At 49.6% G+C, this 20,838-nt stretch overlaps 1 protein-coding gene across 9 annotated transcripts in view; it reads right to left on the bottom strand.

The window, feature by feature from the left end:
* Nucleotides 1-20,838, bottom strand: part of PC (pyruvate carboxylase) — a 108,283-nt gene that overhangs the window by 51,053 nt on the left and 36,392 nt on the right. The window contains exon 1 of one of the 9 annotated variants that reach the window (XM_057553150.1): nucleotides 7,940-7,962. The exons of 6 other annotated variants lie outside the window; for them this stretch is intronic. Coding sequence is in view for 1 of the 3 variants with exons in the window: in XM_007171033.3 (XP_007171095.2) it covers nucleotides 4,842-4,877 (36 nt within the window). In the remaining 2 variants the exon portion in view is untranslated. Of the gene's footprint in view, nucleotides 1-4,841; nucleotides 4,943-7,939; nucleotides 7,963-20,838 lie in introns of those variants that run through there. 2 more of the 9 variants (XM_007171033.3, XM_007171035.2) reach the window with 2 other exon arrangements.

Genomic DNA, 20,838 nt, shown 5'->3' with positions numbered 1-20,838 from the left:
GCCACCTGGCAAAGCATCAGAACCATGGATACCGCTTGCATGGGCTTGCCAGCGAGTGCCAGCCATGGCATTAAGTGCTTCACATTATCTCATTTAACCATCAAAAAACCTTGTAAGGTGAGTAGTACGGCCCCAGCTTTGTAAGTAAGGAAACAGAAACTCAGGATACGTAGCTTGGCCACGGCAATCACATTCCGTTCTGCCCATCGTCCCAAGCTGTACCTCGGTCACGGCCCTGCTCCCCAGGAGCCTGCTGGGGGTAGATTTAAGATCTACCATCCTATCTAGCTTACTCATTACCACCCTCGCTCTGCCCTGCCTGCCAACCCCCAACCGTCCCTCCCCAACCGTCGCGCTTGCCCTGGCTGTTCCCGGGCCTGCAATCGCTGTGTGAGGGCCTGCTCCCCCACCAGCCGGGTCAGCAGCACACCCACGCCTCGTCCCCCCAGCACAGCCTCTCCCGCACAGGCTAACTGCACCTCATTGGTCCTGCGCCCATCGCTGGTGGAAGCCCGACTGAGCACCCAGCTGAGTGGAGCAGGAACCTCCCCTGGGTTGTTTTGAAGTTTTGCAGTGATAGCCGGGGCGCACAGACCCACACTGGCCTTTACCCTGCAGTGCATGCCCTGGGAGGGGAGAGGAGCCGGGTGGCTGCCAGGAGCTCTGGCAACTACAACCGCGGGCTCTTTTGCCTACTGAGCAGGTTCTGAAGTGCCAAGACTCACTTTCTGCTTACCAACAGCAGTGGGCGTGTTCGCTTGAAGGTAGTAGTTTCTCCCCAATGTTGAGAAGTTAGACTGCTGAAAATTCTCCAGGGAGGAAGGAGCACCCCAGCTGAGAAGTTTAGACTTTATGGAAAAACAGGGTTTCGGGACCTGAAGTAGTAAATGAATTACGAAAGCCCCAGGTGACAGACTGCCTTTTCTATCTTCTCAGTCCCAACCTACAGGTCCCTACTTCAGGAGGCCCTCTCAGTGCCACCCACCCCTCTCTGAGGGAAGAGGCCATGTCTTACAATAAGTACAAAAACAGTAATAATGAATAATGGCTACAAGCGTCTGTTAAGTACCAGGCCCTGGACGAGGCACCAGCCAGGTCACCCTCACACTTACGAGGTGGGTATTATCCCATTTGAAACTTTACTGAGCTGCAACTTGCATACTATAATTATACTGAACAACAATATTCTTATGGCGTTGCAGTTTATAAAGTACTTTAATAGATGCTCTCATTTGCTACTAACAGGAACCTTGACTACTGGCACAGGCAGCAGCATCTTCTTTTTTTTCTTTTTAAATTTTTTTTTTTTCTTCTTCGCTGGGTCTTCATTGCTGCGCACAGGCTTTCTCTAGTTGCCGTGAGCGGGGGCTACTCTTCGTTGCGGTGCACGGGCTTCTCATTGCGGTGGCTTCTCTTGTTGCGGAGCACGGGCTCTAGGCACGCAGGCTTCAGTAGCTGTGGCTCGCGGACTCTAGAGCACAGGCTTCAGTAGTTGTGGCGCGCGGGCTTAGTTGCTCCGCGGCACGGGGGATCTTCCTGGACCAGGGCTCGAACCCCTGTCTCCTGCATCGGCAGGCAGATTCTTAACCACTGCGCCACCAGGGAAGTCCTTCATCTTCACTTTCTAGATAAGGAAAATGGGCTTTCCAGCCCCATCTGCTGCTCCCCAGGCCCCAGCACCACCTCCTGAACTCCCTGCCACCTCAGTGTTCTTTCATGCAGCCCATTTTCCATTTCTACTCACTGCACCAGCATCCCAGGAGCTGGAGCTTTGGAAGGATAAAGGGAAAAACAGCCAGGGTGTGGGAGGGGGTGGGGAGTGCAGGGGTGACAGTCAGGTGAAGTCAGGCAGGAACCTCCCTTCATGGAGGGCAGGAGCAGCTCTGATGAAGCGAAGGTGGGGACCACACACCCCCATACGCCCCCTACACCGCGTGGTCCATAGGCAGGGCAAGGTCTGACAGCCAAAACACTCAGGTTCAATTTCCGGTTTTGCCACCATCTGGTCATTTGACCCTGGGGATCAATCTACCTCTCTGCACCTGTGTGATACTGTGATCTATAAGAAATATATAATCTGGGTTTTGTCCCTGGTTCCTGGCACAGAGCTCTTAAAATGCTTGGAATTTCCTGAGTGGTAGGGGAGACAGGAGCCACCTTTCTCATTCATAATTAGCCCCTTTCAATCACACCTGGGTTTATGCTAATGAGGTGACTCCTGGTGTGTCCCTAGATAGCGTCAGGATGGGGGCTGGTTGCCAGAGAGATCAACCCCGTGATTAGAAGGTTGGAACTTTCAGCCCTACCCCGTTACTTGGAGGGGAGGGACTGGAGATTGAGTTCATCACCAGTGGCCTATCATACCTGTGTAATGGAACCTCCATAAAAACTCTAAACGATGGGGTTCAGAGAACTTTCAGGTTGCTAAATCCATCCATGTGCCAAGAGGTGGTGCACCCCAACCCCTGGGGACAGAAGCTCCTGCACTCTGGACCCTTCCAGACCTTGCCCTATTTACCTCTTCATCTGGCTGTTCATGGTATCCTTTAAAATAAACTGGTAATACTAAGTAAAGTACTTTTCTGAGTTCTGTGAGCAGTTCTAGAAAATTCTCGAACCTGAGGAGGGGTCAGGGGAATCTCTGATTCACAGGAGGCCAGGTGTTGTAATTGGTGTCTGAAGCCGGGCCCGTCTTGTGGGACTGAGCCCTTCACTTGTGGGGTCTGCGCTAACTTTCAGTAGTGTCAGAACTGAATTGAATTGGAGGATACCTAGTTGATGTCTGCAGAGAACTGGAGAATCGGTTGGTGTGAGGAAAAAACCCACATATTCGATGTCAGAAGTGTTATGAGTGAAAAACAGTTCAGACCTGTTAGTCCACCTATAAAGCAGGCTTATCCGTCCAACACGGAGGGCTGACAAGTAAGCGACCTGTTGTACATGAAACTGCAGACTGTCCCTTCGGTTTCATAAACTGTAAACTGCAAAGCATCCTCAAAGGACTATGATTAGATTTCACACAATTAGAGCCATCAAGTGTTTACTGAGCACCTATTGCCTGTAACACAGACTTGAAGCACAGAGGATAATATAAAACACGGCCCGTGCCTTCAAGAAACTGTCTATCTGGCGAGGAGACAAGACTAGCTCACTTGAAATATAAGGAATATTAAACACCTAGCATACGCAAAGGAGGCGGGGGAAGGGTGAAGCAGCTGAGGAGAGCTGGGTAAGGTGTCATGGGGGTGGGGACTTGATCTGGGCTCAGAGGAAGGATCCACTCAAGAGGCCCTGGCGGGTCGCAGCGCCTGGCACACGGGGTGTCAGCACCTGCTCAGCGGGCAGATGGACGGAGAGAGGGTCTGGCATGGGCCTCCTCTCCCTGCGAGCACAGTCTGGCCTGACTAGTTTAGGGCCAGGGTCAGGCGTCACCAAGTAGGTGCTGATCAAGTGAAAAGTCTGGTATGGAATCAACAGAAAATGAAGTTGGAGAGGTTTAGTGAAATGAGAAGCAAAGAAAAGGCACTCCATTCATTCAATCATTCCATATTGACTGAGCCTTCGTAACACACCAGATGCCCTTAGGCACTTGGACAAGAGAGAAGAGGTCCCTGCCCACGTGAAACTGACATTCCATTCCAGTCAGAAGGAGACCAAATACACAAACAAGATCATTCCAGATCCATCCTGATTAGTAAGTACTGATTGCCTCCTTGTCTCAGACTTCCTCCTCATGGCAGGTGTCCCTTAGAATTACCTGACTGAGAATAAAATCAAAGGAACCACAGCCCTCCATCCCTGGCCCAGGACACCAGGGAGAAAAGGCATATTCCTTATCAACTTCTGCTCTTGGGAAGTTTGGGACAAAGCAGAGGGAACTGTATGTCCCACCCTCTCACCTGTTCCTTGAAAAACACACACACACACACACACACACACACACACACCCCTCCCCCACCCCCCCCCACCCCCAGTTTCTCCCTTCTCCTTGAGTCTTTATCCCATGACCTGGAGGACAGTCTGGCCTGTTTGCAGTTGAAGATAAGAACCAGAAGCCATTTGGGGCCCTTATCTGTTTCTCCTCCCTGTAAACTGAGGGAAAGGTTTTCTTCTAAGCAAATGGGATAAGTCCTCCCCCCTGAGACCCGAGCTGCGAGTCTGCTCAAATGCCAGAAATCTGGCCTCCCAGAAGGGGGTGCCTACCCACTTTCCATTCATTGCTGTCTAGGATATAATCACAAACTCACGTCTTGAGGAGAGCTGATCTTTCCCAGATTCCTAAAGGAAAGCCAGGCCTTCCTGTTCTGCGGCTCCAGAGGATTTCATCAAGGCCCGAGTTGGCCAAGGATGTGCAGTACAGCACGTGTGCACCCTGGGCCCCCGGCCTGGTGCTGTGCTCAGAGCAGACCCTTCCCCTGACCGCTGGCAGCTTCACCATCTCAACAAGGGACCCCAGTCAAAGGAACCACGTGACCTTTCCCCTAAATGTCACCACCACACAAAGGCACTCTGGCCCACAGCTCTGGGACCCATGGCCCATCTTCCTCTGTCCCCAGGTCTTGGGCAGAACCCATTTTCACTGTCAGGTAGGGTTTGCCTACCTCGGGCTCCTCGGTCCTGCCCATCCCTGACCAGTGTCCCCACAGGCCCATGAGCAATGATCCAGGCCACCCCTCCTGGATTCCTGTCTCTAAGGACCGTTCCCAGAATCCCTGTGCCCTCTCCTTTCCCAGGTATGAGAAGGCTGCCAAGTTCCAGAGAGGAGAGAAACGAGGCCACAGTGTGTGCACACCCCACCCAGGACAGTATGCCTAGGGGACTCTGAAAGGCGGTCCTCTTACCGCGGCAGCTGATCTGCAGAGCCCCAGGGAGGCCATGCTGTCCTTGGTGCCGGAACACCGAAATCTGGGCCCTCTGCCTGCTGCCTGTTTATAAATGACGTTCTGGGTTAAGCCTCTGTCAATGACTTTCCAGAATTGCCCCCTCCCCTACGGCTCAGGGGAGAGAGAGGCTGCTTGTGAGCCAACCTCCAACTCATGAGTAGACCTTGAACAGACTGTTTGAGAAAAGGCAAAAAAACAAAATCAGGTCAGGGGTGAGCTGGGAGGAGGCAGCGAAAAGCTGCTGCCCATGTGTTCTGGCGGAAGGATTAAAGGGCAGTGGTATTTGGGTTTTACAAGGGGAGGAGGACCGGGGCCAGGGATGGGAGAGCCAGGCAGGAGAGAGAGCTTCTAGCCTAAGAAAAGGAACAGAGGATCCAACAGGAGAAGAAAAAAATGAGGCGTCTAATGTCTTTCTCCCCCTCCTGAGACCTCAGGATGCCTCAGGTTGTGCCCCTGGGAACTGGTAACATCATGGGGCCAGGAGACTGGATTCCTTACAAGGGCACATGTTACCCAGTGGCTCTTGTGGGCTGTTGGCCTGGCATGACCTCGTTAGCAAGGTTTATTTTGTTTTTTTAAAATTAATTTATTTTATTTATTTTTGGCTGCGTTGGATCTTCGTTGCTGCGCACGGGCTTTCTCTAGTTGCGGCGAGCGGGGGCTACTCTTTGTTGCGGTGCGTGGGCCTCTCATTGCGGTGGCTTCTCTTGTTGAGGAGCATGGGCTCTAGGTGCGTGGGCTTCAGTAGTTGTGGCTCGTGGGCTCTAGAGCACAGGCTCAGCAGTTGTGGTGCACGGGCTTAGTTGCTCCGCGGCATGTGGGATCTTCCAGGACCAGGGTTCAAATTCGTGTCCCCTGCATTGGCAGGCGGATTCTTAACCACTGTGCCACCAGGGAAGCCCTAGCAAGGTTTTTAAATGCACGCCCACATTATTAAGCCCACCCAGACCAATTCATTTACTGAAGTGTTCTCCCAAAGACCACTCCAGTCAAGAACAGGAGTAGAGGGACTTCCCTGGTGGTCCAGTGGGTAAGACTCTGCGCTCCCAACGCAGGGGCCCTGGGTTCAATTCCTGGTCAGGGAACTAGATCCCGCATGCATGCCGCAACTAAGAGTTCGCATGCCGCAACTAAAAAATCCTGCATCCTGCAACTAAAAAATCCTGCATCCTGCAACAAAGATCCCGTGTGCCGCAACTAAGACCCGGCGCAGCCAAAATAAATAAAATAAATAAATAAAAATGAATCTTTAAAAAAAAAAAAGAACAGGAGTAGCGTTCCCACCCACAGGGTACCACCCACTACCACCAAAACAAAAACAACCAGCCTCAGCTCTGACAAGCTCTTGGAGGGAGCAGAGTCAATAACTCACTGTTCTAACTTTGCTTAGTGTCCAGAACCCAAGGTTAATTAGTCAGAGAGGGCCTTCCCTGGCTCCGTGCGTCCACCTGACATGGCAGCTGGCGCCCAGAGAGCCTGCTAATGAAATGGGGGTGCACCTGGTCCCTAAGTCAGGTGAAGGTCCAAATCACAGGAGCCTCCTGGAGCCCACGAGTTAAGTGAAAACCCAGTGGGGGCCCTCGGATCCAGGATCTCGGATCCAGATCCTGACCCGCACAGCTACCTGTGTTTCCACCTCTTCATCTTTCTCCAGAGCTGACAACAAGCAGCCTCGTACTTCCCCTCCAGCCCACCAAGGAAGGGTGCGAACCACTAATAAACCATGCAAAGACCGGCAGCTGGAGATCCCGGGAGATGAGGCCAGAACGACACTCCAACGAGAGGCTCTGTCCAGGAATAGTAAAATGTTTCGTCATCTATAAACTGGGGATTAACAACATATACCTTGCATGGTTGTTTGTGAGGGCTCAATGGATCTGGTTACTATGAATAGCCACTTTCTACTCAACAGCAGCAGGAATGACATCTAGAGATGAGACTGGAGGTTAAGGGGGAGACTGACAGGTGGCCTGGCAGGGAAGGAGGAAGAGGAAGTGCTCCAGCAAGAGGGAGCATTGTGATGGGAAGGCCACCTGGCTTTGCGTGTTCACAAGCCATGTGAGCCTTGGCATGACTGGGACACCAGCTGCCACAACAAGGCTAGGGAGAAAGGCAAGCTCCCTACCCCTCACTGCATCACAGAGGAACGTAATCATCTGTGCAGCTGTTTTCAGTCTAAGCAGAACATCCAGCATTGGAAATTGCAGCAACTAACTTTCTACGCAGTTGTGAAATACCACCAAGGCCACCAATTACTACTTCTTCATGATTGTTTTCTTCATCTTAGGAAACAAAAGTTGGGGGAAGGAGTAAGGGTCTGTCGCAGGTAAACTGATGGCCAAGTTATTCTGGTTTCATGGGTTGCTCCGATGTGGAAACAACACTGTTGATCCTACGTGTGACAGACAGACCAGACTTCCCATCAGGGACTCCAAGTAGGAACGACATCGGTCTGCACTCAGCTCTGGGGATGGGGACATGGTCAACAAGAGGCAGATCTTGCATCCGTCTCAAGCCTCTTGTCTCGCACTACCAGAGCAGCTGGACCCCTCTAATGGCCTTGGTCCCTCATTCTTCTCTATCACCCCAAATCCAGCCACAGAGGCACTAAGAGTCTATAACGTCTAGGAGCAAAGCAAGCAGAATGTCTTCCATTTATTCAAAAAGCTTATAAGGAATGCCCACTGGGTAAAAGAAACAATGCTAGGTGCTATGGAGAAACAAAGATAGAAGGTGATGACCCCTGCATTTTAAGAATTCACCATGTGGATGGTGGAGGCAAGACCTACACGTGGCAAATGAGCTTCCACCACCAGAGTTAATCACCAAAGGATGACGCCACAGGGTATAGGGTCACAGGGCTGTTTCCAGGCCTCTGCTGGCACTTCATCACCTTCAGAAAGACGCAACAAGCCCACTACTTGGAGACATTAGCTCCAGACTAATGAGCAAATGCTTCTGGATTGACCCGACCCGACCCAACCCAACCCTAGTGTTAGGGAGCCTCACAATTTCCAAGAAACCCCCATTCCCTTCCTCCTCCACACAACTCACACCTTCCAGCACCACGACTCCCCTGGTCCAACGCCACAGCTTGAGCTCTGGGAACTGTGCTGAACTGCAGCTCCAACACGTAATTCGCTCTTTGACTTGGGAATTTTCATGACCCTTTGAACCTTAGTTTCCTGATCTATAAAATGCAGAAAGATCTGAGTCATCTTGTAGAGTTGCTCTGAGGGCTTCAAGAGGTCATGTGTTTTTGAAATACCTAGACAGTCTGCCACATTGGTGATGCCCAGAAGAGTGATCCCAATGGTCAGTCCTTGTGATATCAGCCTTCATCCATCTCTCTTCCCATCATGCCCAGGGGCTCAAGATAAGAGAGGCAGCAACACAGAAACAAGCCTGGGGGCCAAGAACAGCGTGTCAGTCTCAGGGAGGATGAGGACTGGAAGAGCTGTGAGTCACAAGACCCTGGCCCCGCCTCTGCGACCATCAGCCAGTGCTGTGCTGGGACTCACCTTGCATTCTGGGCTTCGGTGTCTTCAACCATTATGCCAGGGGCAGTAATGACCATACCTTATTCACAAAGGTGGTGGTGTGGGTAAAAAAATCAATAAACCGTAAAACCTTTACTGTAGTGCACTGTGCTACTGAAGTGCCAGGCCCTATAGAGACTCAGTGTGGTTGAGAGGAGAGAGTGGGGAGGAGGGGTAAACAAGATAAAGTTAAATCAAGATACAGTAAGACAAGCACAAAAAAGAATAAAACACCGAGGAACAGATTTAACAAAAGTGTGGACTGGTTCGCTGAAAACTACAAAATATCATTGAAAGAATGTAAAGACCTAAACAAAAACACCTCATTTTCACAGATCAGAGACTTAATACTGTTAAAATGGCAATACTCCCCAAATTGATCTACAGATTCAATGCATGCAATCTCTATCAAGAAATCACAGCTTACTTTATTAGAAATTGACAAGATGATTCTTTGCATGGGAATGCAAAGGAACCAGAACAGCCAAAAAAATATTGAAAAAGAAGAACACAGTTGGAGGACTCACACTTGCCAATTTCAAAACTTACTACAAGGCTACAGTAATCAAAATGGTGTGGTACTGGGATATGGATAGACATATATAGATCAGTGGAATAGATTGAAGGCCCAGAAAACTCTCACATTTACAGCCAATTGATCGATCTTCAACAGGGTACCAAGACAATTCAACAAATGGTGCTGGAACAACCAGATATATACATGCAAAAGAATGAGGTTGGACCCTAACCTCACACCATCTACAGAATCTCACACAAAATGGATCAAAGACTTAAATTTAAGGCCTGAAACTGTAAAAATCTTAGAATAAAATATAAATCCTTGTGGTCTTGGATTAGGCAATGGTTTCTTACCTATGACAGCAAAAGCACAAGCAATCAAAAATAACATAGGTAAATTGGCTTCATCAAAATAAAAAAACTTTTGTGCTTTCAAGGACCCCCGCAAGAAAATGTAAAGACAAACCACAGAATGGGGGGGGGGGAGAAAAGTTTTATAAATCATATAACCTGATAAGGGTCTAATATCCAGAATATATAAAGAACTCTTACAACTCAATGACAAAAACACAAACAACACAACTAAAAATGGGAAACAGATGTGAATACACATTTCTCTGAAGAAGACATAGGAATGGCCAATAAGCATAAGAAAAGATGCTCAACATCATTAGTCTTACAGAAAATGCAAATCAAAACCACGACAGGATACTACTTCACACCCACTAGGGTGGCTATAATCAAAAAGACAGACAATAATAAGTATTGGTGAGGATATGGAGAAATTGGAACGCTCATACACTGCTGATGGGAATATAAAATGACTACTTTGGAAAACTCTTTGAAGTTCCTCAAACAATTACATACAGAGTTATCGTATGATCCAGCTCTTAGATATATACACAAGAGAAATGATGAAGACATTTGTCCACACAAAAACATGCATTTAAATGATCATAGTAGGGCTTCCCTGGTGGCGCAGTGGTTGAGAATCGCCTGCTAATGCAGGGGACGCGGGTTCGAGCCCTGGTCTGGGAAGATCCCACATGCTGCGGAGCAACTCGGCCCGTGAGCCACAATTACTGAGCCTGCGCGTCTGGAGCCTGTGCTCGGCAACGAGAGGCCGCGATAGTGAGAGGCCCGCGCACCGCGATGAAGAGTGGCCCCCACACCGCGATGAAGAGTGGCCCCTGCTTGCCACAACTAGAGAAAGCCCTCGCACAGAAACGAAGACCCAACAAAGCCATACATACATACATACATACATACATACATAAAAAAAAAAAAAAGAATGTAAGCAGACAAGAATAGCATTAAAAAAAAATAATAATAAAAAAATAAATAAATATATGATCATAGTAGCACTGTTCATAATAACCAAAAATTGGAAACAACCCAAATGTCCAACTGATGAATGGATAAACAAAATGTTGTATAGCCATACAATGGAATATTATTCAGCCATTAAAAATTAAGTATTGTTACTTGCTACACAGTAGATAAACCTTGAAAATATTCTAACTAAAAAAAGCCAGACACAAAAGGCCACTATTATACGATTCCATTTCTATGTAATGTCTAGGGTAGGTAAACCCATAGAGACAGAAGAGGGTTGCCAGGGGCTGTAGGGGAAGGTTTCCTTCTGGGAAACAGGGTTTATTTTTGGGGTGATAAGAATGTTCTAGAATTAGATAGTGGTGATGGTTGTATAACACTGTGGATATACTAAAACCACTGAATTATACACTTTAAAAAGTTGAATTTTAGGGGCTTCCCTGGTGGCGCAGTGGTTGAGAATCTGCCTGCTAATGCAGGGGACACGGGTTCGAGCCCTGGTCTGGGAAGATCCCACATGCCACGGAGCAGCTGGGCCCGTGAGCCACAACTACTGAGCCTGCGCGTCTGGAGCCTGTGCCCCGCAACGGAAGGGGCCGCGATAGTGAAAGGCCCGCGCACCGCGATGAAGAGCGGTCCCCGCACCGCGATGAAGAGTGGCCCCCACTTGCCGTAACCAGAGAAAGCCCTCGCACGAACCGAAGACCCAACACAGCCAAAAATAAATAATAAATAAATAAATAAAGTAGCTATAAAGAGTATTACAGTTTAAAAAAAAAAGGTGAATTTTAAAGAATGTGAAATATATCTCAATAAAGCTGTTATAAAAATAAAATTTTAAAAGTAATGCATGTTAAAGCTTCTTGAAAAGTTAACATTCTTGTGCAAATAAGTTTTTTGTGTTTGCCTTTTAACCATCAGTCAGAAGTCTAGATGCTCCTTGATCTCAGAGAGTTTTCTAATAAGGGGAGGAGGGGTTTCTGTAGACAAAGGAAATTCAGTACTGGGTTATTCTAGGATGTGGTACCTTTGTTGATATTTATTAATTTGTTTAAAAATAACAAACACATTACAAGCTAACATAAATATTTTAATAAAGTATAACTATATTTTTAAAAACTTAGTGAGAAGAATGGGTCTTGTTTTACATTTTGCAAATCTCTTTAATGTTCAGCTTAATAGAAGACGCTGGATTCTCACATCTGCACTTCTGTGTTCAATTTATTGTAATAAGTAGAGTCTATGAAGAAAATCTAGACTCGCCCAGACATGTAGTTGCAAAAGGGAGGAATATTTTAATTGCCTTTTCAGACAATTGTGGATACCACTGTTGGATACTATAGCAAAACTTGACAAATGGTAGTTAATTATAATGTGAAATATGAAACCCTTTGGACTTTAATGTACTGTTATGTTAAAAATCCATTGGCCTTTCTTTTTTTTTTCCCCCTAATAAATTTTATTTATTTATTTATTTATGGCTGTATTAGGTCTTTGTTGCTGTGCGCGGGCTTTCTCTAGTTGCGGCGAGCAGGGTCTACTCTTGCGTTGCCGCGCACGGGCTTCTCATTGTGGTGGCTTCTCTTGTTGTGGAGCACGGGCTCTAGGCGCGTGGGCTTCAGTAGTTGTGGCATGCGGGCTCAGTAGTTGTGGTGCACGGGCTTAATTGCTCCGCGGCATGTGGGATCTTCCTGGACCAGGGCTCGAACCCGTGTCCCCTGCATTGGCAGGTGGATTCTTAACCACTGCACCACCGGGGTAGCCCCCACTGGCCTTTCTTAAATTGCAAATGGGCCTTCTCCCAACATGATTTTGTAACGTCATACACTGGTCATTTGGAAAATACCGGTTTACTGAGTTATTCTAATCCTCAAGATGCTGACACATTTTACTGATATAATAAAATGCCAAGACATCACAGGTGTAATATCACCACCAATCTCATCAGAAAACTCTTTAAGTATTGAGAAGTTGTCGAGCACAAGAGGATGGATACAAGCTTTCCAAAATGCTCATTTTGGCTTGAAAGCTCTAATTTTACCAAATACTATTGGTAAACAAACTGGCAAGAAATACTATTAGTTGTTTTCTTTGAAGCAACAGGCTCACTACATTCATTTTCGAGAAAAAGTCTGTCGGATACCCAAGTCTGAATAACCATGGCTGCCAGTTATTTTCAAGTAAAAACAGCATCCCCTGAAAATACGGCTAGTTCAGCTTGTAACTCAAAAACCCCTGAGGGCTTCCCTGGTGGCGCAGTGGTTGAGAATCTGCCTGCCAGTGCAGGGCACACGGGTTCGAGCCCTGGTCTGGGAAGATCCCACATGCCGCAGAGCAGCTGGGCCCGTGAGCCACAGCTACTGAGCCTGCGCGTCTGGAGCCTGTGCTCCGCAATAGGAGAGGCCGCGATAGAGAGAGGCCCGCGCACCGCGATGATGAGCGGCCCCCGCTTGCCGCAACTGGAGAAACCGCTCGCACAGAAACGAAGATCCAACACAGCCAAAAATAAATAAATTAATTAATTAAAAAACAAACAAACAAAAAAATCCTGCTTTCCCTCGAGCCAACCAATGCAGTTTGTTTACTTCCCATCTCATCATCACAGAATATCAAAGACCTGCACACAAGCATAGAGAGTTAATAAAATGAGCCATCTTTACTGTTTCATCAAGGTCAGTCTTAAGTGAAGCTGGCTCTTTTGAACTGCAAGTGTCTGGAGGTGAAGGGATCCGCCCTGACTCCTGCAAAGCTGCCAGCCATTTTGCCCACCATTGCTTTTGCACCATCAGTGCAAATGTCAACACAGTGGAAAAGGCAGGTAACTTCCTAGTATTATATGAAAATCTGACTCAGGGACCCCCTCGAAACAGTCTTGAGGACCTGCAGGGACCTGGGGACCCCACTTGAAGAACCACTGGTCTAGGAGGCCACTCCCTGTGGACTGAGAGAAGGAAAAACAACTTTAAAATAAAGCAAACAGGCTTCTTCCCTTTGTGACATAAGAGGAGGTAGTGGAGGTGAGTGCAGAATGGGCTGTGATTCCTGCACTGAGTCAGGGCAGGCGGACTGACCTCAGCGCCCTGTATTTGACCACCTTAAAGGGCCCAGGAGTTTCAGCTGAGCAGATGGCTTCTTGTGGTTTCAAAGCCTTACGAACAAGCTCTCTGTCCCACACCACCTTCCCACTCCTTTGACCTCGACACAAAAGAGGCCCCTTCAATCTCGGGATTGTTCTGCTCTACAGTAGACAGGGCAAAGAGGAACACACGTGGCTGGGGAAGGATGGCAGCAAGCAAGGAAGAAAGGGAAGAGGGCAGCAAATATCTCACCTTGGCTCTGCCCAGTTGCCCCCAGTCTCAGTTCACCCAGGGGGCGCAGAGGGGGCTTCCTACCAATTCTCTGCATTCCTACCACACTCCTCTCCTGCCAGGTCAGAGCTGGCCTAGATTCCTGCCAACTCGCCCCTTAGTTCAATGTGAACAAAGGGGGTTTCCCCCTTTTGCTTCCCCCAGACTAAGGTCTCTTGATAGGAAAGGCCCCCTTCTCTGCACCTCAGTTATCAGCTCCCACCCAGCAGCGACCAACACAAGACCCCATGTTGGCTCAAAGCCTTATCCTCCCACAATTCCAGTAAAACAATGTGAAGTCAGGGTGGGAACGAATTTCTCATTTGAGACGAGACTGTTACAACTGCAGCAGCAGGAAAGCTGCTGGCCCGAGAGCCAAATGCAGAAAACAGAGTGCCATTCAGGCCCGAGGGAGAAACAACAGGCCCTTATCCTACACTCTGGTCTAGGCCAAGAGCTGCTAAGCAGAGCTGGAAGGCCGGATGGGTAGCCCCTGGACAGGGCTGCCCTAGGATACGTGGGGTCCCAGGCAAACACTTGGCGGGGGGAGCGGGGAAATCCCCTCATCTATATAAAAAACTTGAGTCGCTTAAAATTAGCATGTCAGCACCATTTTGGCCGCCCAACCTCACACAACCCTACAAAGGACTGTCGCAGCCACCAGCGGAATCTGCCCTCCTGGAACGGGGCCTGGACTCAGGGCCCTGGGACAACCCCACAGGACATCTGGCTGTCCCTGCACAGGGTAGAGGGTTGAGAGCTCCCCAAAGTGGCTGACGTGGGGCCCAGTCTGGGTTCGGAATGTCCAGCTGGAACAGCACTGGAGGGAGGCCTGCAAAGTGTGGGCCCCTCAGGTGCAGAGTTCCAGGCAGAGGCCACACGTGCCCGGCCTAAGGGTGGCCCTGGCCCTGCAGACACAACCACAGTCATGGCCTGAAGAGCTACGAGGGCTGCCTTCAAAAAAGAAATCAGGGCCTCACAGCCCGGGTACTTCTTGTTTTCCGGTCACTGCTACCTGGGCAACCCCGAACTCGGCTCAGTTTCTTCCACCTGCGCTCCTGTGGGTACCAAGGCGGTTTGTTCTGAATTCACACCTCACCCCTGCCCAGTGTCTCTCAGTAAGGTCAGCAGGTAAGAGGCCAGGAAAAAAAGACATCAAGAAGACTCTGCTGGGAGTTCTTCGAGGGAAGGGCTGAGCCTGGCCTGAAGTAAACGCCTAACAGATGTGAGGAGAGAACCAAATAATCCACAATCTGATAATCCGCTGCCGGGCAAGAAAGCGTTTAATTCAACTTGAAACAAGCCCTTCTGCCATCACCCCAGTGACACCACAGGGGCTAGTTAAGAGCAGTGGCACACGGGGTCCTAGGGTGCGCCAGTGGGAAGGGACTCACCAGGACGACACAGCTCCGGAAGAGACTCCAGCTGGGGGGGGGGAGGCGTGGCGCCAGCCAGGGAGGGGGCGTGGCTGTCATAGCTCCTCCCACCCCCCACTCCAGTTCACTGAGAGTTTGAGACGTGAAACCTGCCCCAAGTTCCCCGGCGTTCTGCCAAGATCCTCACCCAGCCTGCTGTGAAGCAGATAACAGCACAGACGGAGGCTTCTCCTGGCCCACTCGGGTTAAGGCACTCTCCTTACATCAAGACTGCAATTACATGGCAACTGGCCTTCTCTGTCTGTCTCCTCTGAGGACAGGAGATCAGGGCTGTTTTTCTGGTTCCCTGCTGTGTCTCCAGTGTGTAGCATGGGGCCTAGAACAGGGTGAGCACTCAATAAATGGTTGGGGAGCAAATGCAAGTCTCTCTCAGCTACACAGTGGCCCCTGAAGCTGAGGGCTAGCTGCTGACCATTCAGAGCCCAGTGACCATGGAGACCAAGGGCTCCATCCCAGGCGGGGCTGTGCCAGGGGCCCTCCCCTCGGTGGGGGCTACTGGGAGAGGGGAAATAGGCCTCAGCGAGCTTCATGGGGAACAATTCATTGAGAGGCACTGGGCCAGGTTCTGAGACTTCCATGACAAATATCCTTAAGTCTTGTGCTACAGGAACAGAGAGGGCGACCAGGTGGAATTCCTGACCCTGAGGAGCAAGCGTGGGGGGGAGAGGGAAAGGCTGGTTCCAATCCTCGGAGGCCCCAAATTCGGTTCACTCTCCCTTCTCCTTTCTCAGTCCTCGCCTAGCACCAGCTACTGCTTGAATCTTTTAGCATTTCAAGCTAAGTGCTAACTACCCTTTCTCCCCATGCTGGCTCAGTCTCTCCCTAAATGCTCTTATACCACCACCCACCCGCCTCTGCTTCAGTCCCTCCTCCTCCTCCTCACCCCCTGAACAAACACACCAACTAGCTTTGCTTTTAGCCACCAACAGAGTCTGCTAGAACTCTCTCTACTGCTGGTGGGACTGGCAAAAACGAATGAGCTTTTCACAGGGCCCAGACCTCCTCCCTCACTCTCCCATCAATCCCCAGGCTTTCCGTGCGTGGGCTCCACTTTCCAGGGAAGGCACCCAGTTCTCATTCACCACATCCTTCCTGAGTGCCCCCACCATTCAGCCCAGCCCAGTGTCTTCCCCCAGCAACGGGCAGGCCCGGTTCATGGCTCCGGACAGAACACCTGTTCTGCTTGTTGCCAAGCACATTTATTTCTGCAGTCTGTGTTCCGAAGGTTAAGAGGAGCCTTACTTCCCAAGTGACGTGGCTGGCTAGAGGCAGCAAGTAGCTCACCGCACTGCCAGGCCTGAGACCACGGCTTATTCATCTTGGCATCCCAAACCTAGCAGAGCAGGGAATCAAGCAGGCACTGGGTAAACGTTTAGAGAACAAATAAACCCTAAAGGGAGAGAAACATGGCTCTGCAGAATGTACAGAAGCAGAATACCTGGATCCCAGGCCTGGCTCTTCGTGACCTCGGGCAAATCATCTGCAAAATGAGACCTCTGATACCCCTTAGGAATGTATGTGAAAGTACTTTGCTTACTGTAAGGGCCTAGGCAAACTGGTATAGGTTTCCAGAGATGGCCCCTCACCTTTTCCTACCTGGGATAAGGAGTTCAAGGATATGGAAAATTGATAAGCCAAGAAAAGAAGTCAGGTCTGAAATTCCAGAACTAAGCTCCAAGGAAAACAGGAGCCAGGCCCGGGACGACTGATCGCATTTTATAGTGGTTGATGTGTTTGGTGCTTTGTACATTGTTCTCAGGCTTTGTCTGGTATGTCTGTGTTTTGCCTAAGCTTGATCTAAGCTTCACGGTAATCTAACACCTACATAAATGCATGTCAACTGCTCTGAACTAAGAAAGTTGCTGACAAGGGGAAAAGGTCTGGAAAACTGTTGGCATCATGTATAACAAGGGAGAGATGATTTTTTGGCCTGAGGTGCCGGCAAAAGACACCTCAGCCCCGGCCTCAGCCTTCAGGACAGCGGCACTCACAGCTCCGGGTGCGCTGTGGGGAGGTCCTTGGAAGGGCTGCCTAGGGCCTGGGATGGTCCATGAGGACCTCCTGTTACAGGAAGGGGAGAAATTGGGATCCTGTTAGCTCCCCAAGTTAGCACGTGTTCCTATCCAGCATGGAGCACCCAGCATCCTCTGCAAAATCTTTTTTTTTTTTTTTCTAATGTAAGGGCTTGGGTGCTCTTATAGCTACTTTATTTATTTATTTTTGACTGTGTTGGGTCTTTGGTTCGTGCGAGGGCTTTCTCTAGTTGCGGCAAGCGGGGGCCACTCCTCATCGCGGTGTGCGGGCCTTTCACTATCGCGGCCCCTCCCGTTGCGGGGCACAGGCTCCAGACACGCAGGCTCAGTAGTTGTGGCTCACGGGCCCAGCTGCTCCGTGGCATGTGGGATCTTCCCAGACCAGGGCTCGAACCCGTGTCCCCTGCATTAGCAGGCAGATTCTCAACCACTGCGCCACCAGGGAAGCCCTCTCTGCAAAATCTTGAGTCAAAATGCCCAAGTCCCTACCCTTGCCACAGCTTGTGAGCTCTCTAGGTGGTAAGGAAAACAGCAAGTAAAATCTTCTTTCCTCCTCCTAAGTAATTCTGAACTAAAGGAAAATTCATGTGAAGGCAATTAGAACTCTTGTCTCCACCTGCAGCTCCTGCAGAAGGGAGATAAATAAACCACCAGGCCTGAGTCTATAAGAGTCTACTCTGCTGCTAACATTTCTACTTCTGACATTCTCTTTTTGGGGTGGGGAGATGAGATGGGTGGGGAGGTGAGAGGCAAAAGAACAAATAAATAAGGGAATGAATAAAAGGTTTCCCCACCCCCTAAGTCCCCAGATGTTCTGCTCACCCTGGCCTCAAAGCAGAGCCCCCACCCAGTGGAGAAGGCCCAGGACCAGAGGGCAGCAACACTCGGGTCTTCCTGAAGATCTCTGATCCAGAAGCGCCCCTAACACAGCAGTTCAGAGAGGAGCTAGACCAAGCCCCACAAGCCTCCAGCACCCCCAGAAACCAGAGGGTTCCAGAAGAGGCCCTGGGAAAGACTCCAATAATCCTGGCATCCTGGGCCAAGTGGACTGATTCAAGCCACCAGGTTAGTCTCAAAGGGTAAAATAAGTGAACGGAGTCCCTTTTTCTATTTTCAAATACTCACACCCTTAAAGAGCATCTTTGCGGAACCCTGGATGGGGCTTCCTGTGTGCAGTCAGGGACTCTCCAGAGACCTCCAGGAGCTGGACAAGCTGGGAAGGAACGAGAAGCCATTGCCTGGGGGGAGGAGCGCAGGGTGGGAGTGGGGGACAGGGTAGCTACAACAATCAAATGGGCTCCAGGCCAGAGGCAGTGCACAGGCCAATCCTGAGGATCTGTGCTAGGAATAGCAAACAGATAACAAAGGGGGAGGGAGGTTCTAACTCCCATTGCTGAGAAAAGAATGAGACCTGGCAGTGAGGGGCCTGGTTCAGGCTCCCCACCTTGAATTGAGGTCAGAATCAAAATCTAGGCCTCAACTCTTTGGGGAAGAGGTACTGTATTATTCAAGAAGAAAATGAGTTTATAAAATGGGCATCAGGTCAAAGGCAGATCAGTGACCCAAACTTTTGCATATGATACTGGTTTGACAATATCAGATGCAGCCTTGAAAATGTAGGTTACCACAGTGCCTGGCACAAAAGGCTTGTTAAATGAATATGTGGGTAAGTGAACTCAGATTGAGGCTGGTTTGACCTGGAATAGTCAGAGTAGCAGAGACTGAAAGAAGGTGCGTGTGCAACTAAGCTTATTTTACCATGGACCCAGGATACCGCATGCCCCTAGCTGGGGCATAGAGGGAAGGGGAAGGGAGGAGGGAGAAAGCAAGGGAGATGTGTTCTCAGACTCTACATGCCAACAAGATGAGTCCCAGCTGGCTCAGGAGACACCCTGAAGAAAGGTGCCAGGCTACTCATCAGCAGGGCCATCAGCCCCAGATTGAATATGTCTCTGAGACAAGTAGAGGGGAACAGGAGAAATGGCACGGACCTAAAACCGGGTACATAAAGTGGCAGTCACCAGAAGGCCTGTCTCCCAGAGACCTGTTTGCAGCTTCAGAAAGGGCAAAGGGCCAGCTCTAAGCAATGGCTTCCTGTCAATCCCAAGACTCTCAGAGTCACTCCTGTCTTCACCGCACCCTCCTGCAAGCAGCCTCACTGGTTTGGCTTTCTTCCTTCTACCTGGGATCAGAACTCCGACCTCTTCAGGGAATGGCGCTGGACCTGGGCTCCCATTTAATTTGCTTAATGCAGAGAAATGTGATAGAGGAAATGTGGCCGAGGACAAAATGCCTCACTGGGTCCACGGCTCGACTGCCCCCGAGCTGCGTCCATTTATACACCTGTCTCCTCCGCTTCTGAGAAAGACGACCCCCAGGGCATCGAGGAGTGTGGCAACAAACCTTGCTGGAAACCTCAACTGCTTGCTAAAAAACCTTCTCCCTTACATTTCTTCAAGCCCTTGGGCAGGATTATCTTTATCTTTACTACAGCCTTAAAGAAGCATTCCAGAAAGGAAACAAAAGCAAAAAGAGAACAGAAGCCAAGGATAATCTTGTAAAACAGATGAGAACCAAGATGTCTGAGCAGAGAACCCTTCTTCCAGGCCCTTGGCATCACTCAGAGGCTAGCGGGGAAGGAAAAATAGAAGGAAACCACAGGCTTTGCGAAGGACGCAAGCACAGCAATGACACAGCGAAACACACCACGCGCAGCACTCTGCAGCGGGGCGCGTTTTGTTCTGGCAGCACCCGGCACAGGGCACGGCCTGGGTTTTCGGGCAGAGAGACGAGTCTCAACCTGGGCTCTGCCACTCTGTACCTGCACAACTCTGGGCAATCAGCTCACCTCCTCGAGCCTCAGTTTCCTGAAGGTAACACCTTCTACCCTCCAGAAGAGACCACGGCAGAGCAGAATGGACGGAGCTGCCATTACTATTTTACTGTTGTATCCTTTTATATAAATTGAGTTCTAAACGAGGAAAAAAATCAACCTGCAGATACAACATCACCCAAGAATTCTGACCTGATTTTGCCCACACTTTGGAACTCTCCCTGAGAGCTCCAGACTGGCAAGCCTCCACAAAGAGAAAGCTACCTCCTCCACATCATTCGCAAAGGGGTTCCTTCCCTAACCCCCAGCTCAGTTAAATAGGAAAAAAGAGACCCACCACCTTCCTAAGTACAAGTCCCCTGTGCTTGTGAATGAGGTTGGGGGTCCCTTTGTCTGCATAAAGCCCACCCAGCATCTACGATCCCAGAAGAGACTTTCTGAAGAAAGAGGGTTTCAGACAGTATTAATTTAAATCAGAGGGGTGGGGGTAGAACATGGGGTTTGGGGCTTGAAATCTAAACAAACAGAATAATGACAAGAAGGATGAAGAGGCAGCTACAGAGAGCGATACCTTCATTCAAAAACTCACGGTCCCATCCTAAGATTAAAATATTCTTTTGGTCATCAGCTCAGTGAGGAAAAGCAATGGCCATCAGCTCTGCTGGACTTGCATCTACAACTCCAGGGAGAAGTGGCTGGTCTTCCTCTGCTCTACCCTTTCATTTCCTGTCTCTGGCCCACATCCCCACATGGCCGCAGGGGACGTGGGCATGAGTCGTTTACTATCCGTAGGAAGCCGAGAGCCATCGGCCTCTCCATCACTGAGAAGCCCTGTTAGTTGCACTCCAGGTCCTGGGCTCTCCCCTCACTCTGAGGAATTGTCCTGCCCAAGTTTGCCATTAGCTAAAAAGGA

This window comes from Balaenoptera acutorostrata, chromosome 9 (assembly GCF_949987535.1).
Source record: "Balaenoptera acutorostrata chromosome 9, mBalAcu1.1, whole genome shotgun sequence".
NCBI lineage: Eukaryota > Metazoa > Chordata > Mammalia > Artiodactyla > Balaenopteridae > Balaenoptera > Balaenoptera acutorostrata.
This window is presented reverse-complemented; position numbering and strand designations above follow the sequence as displayed.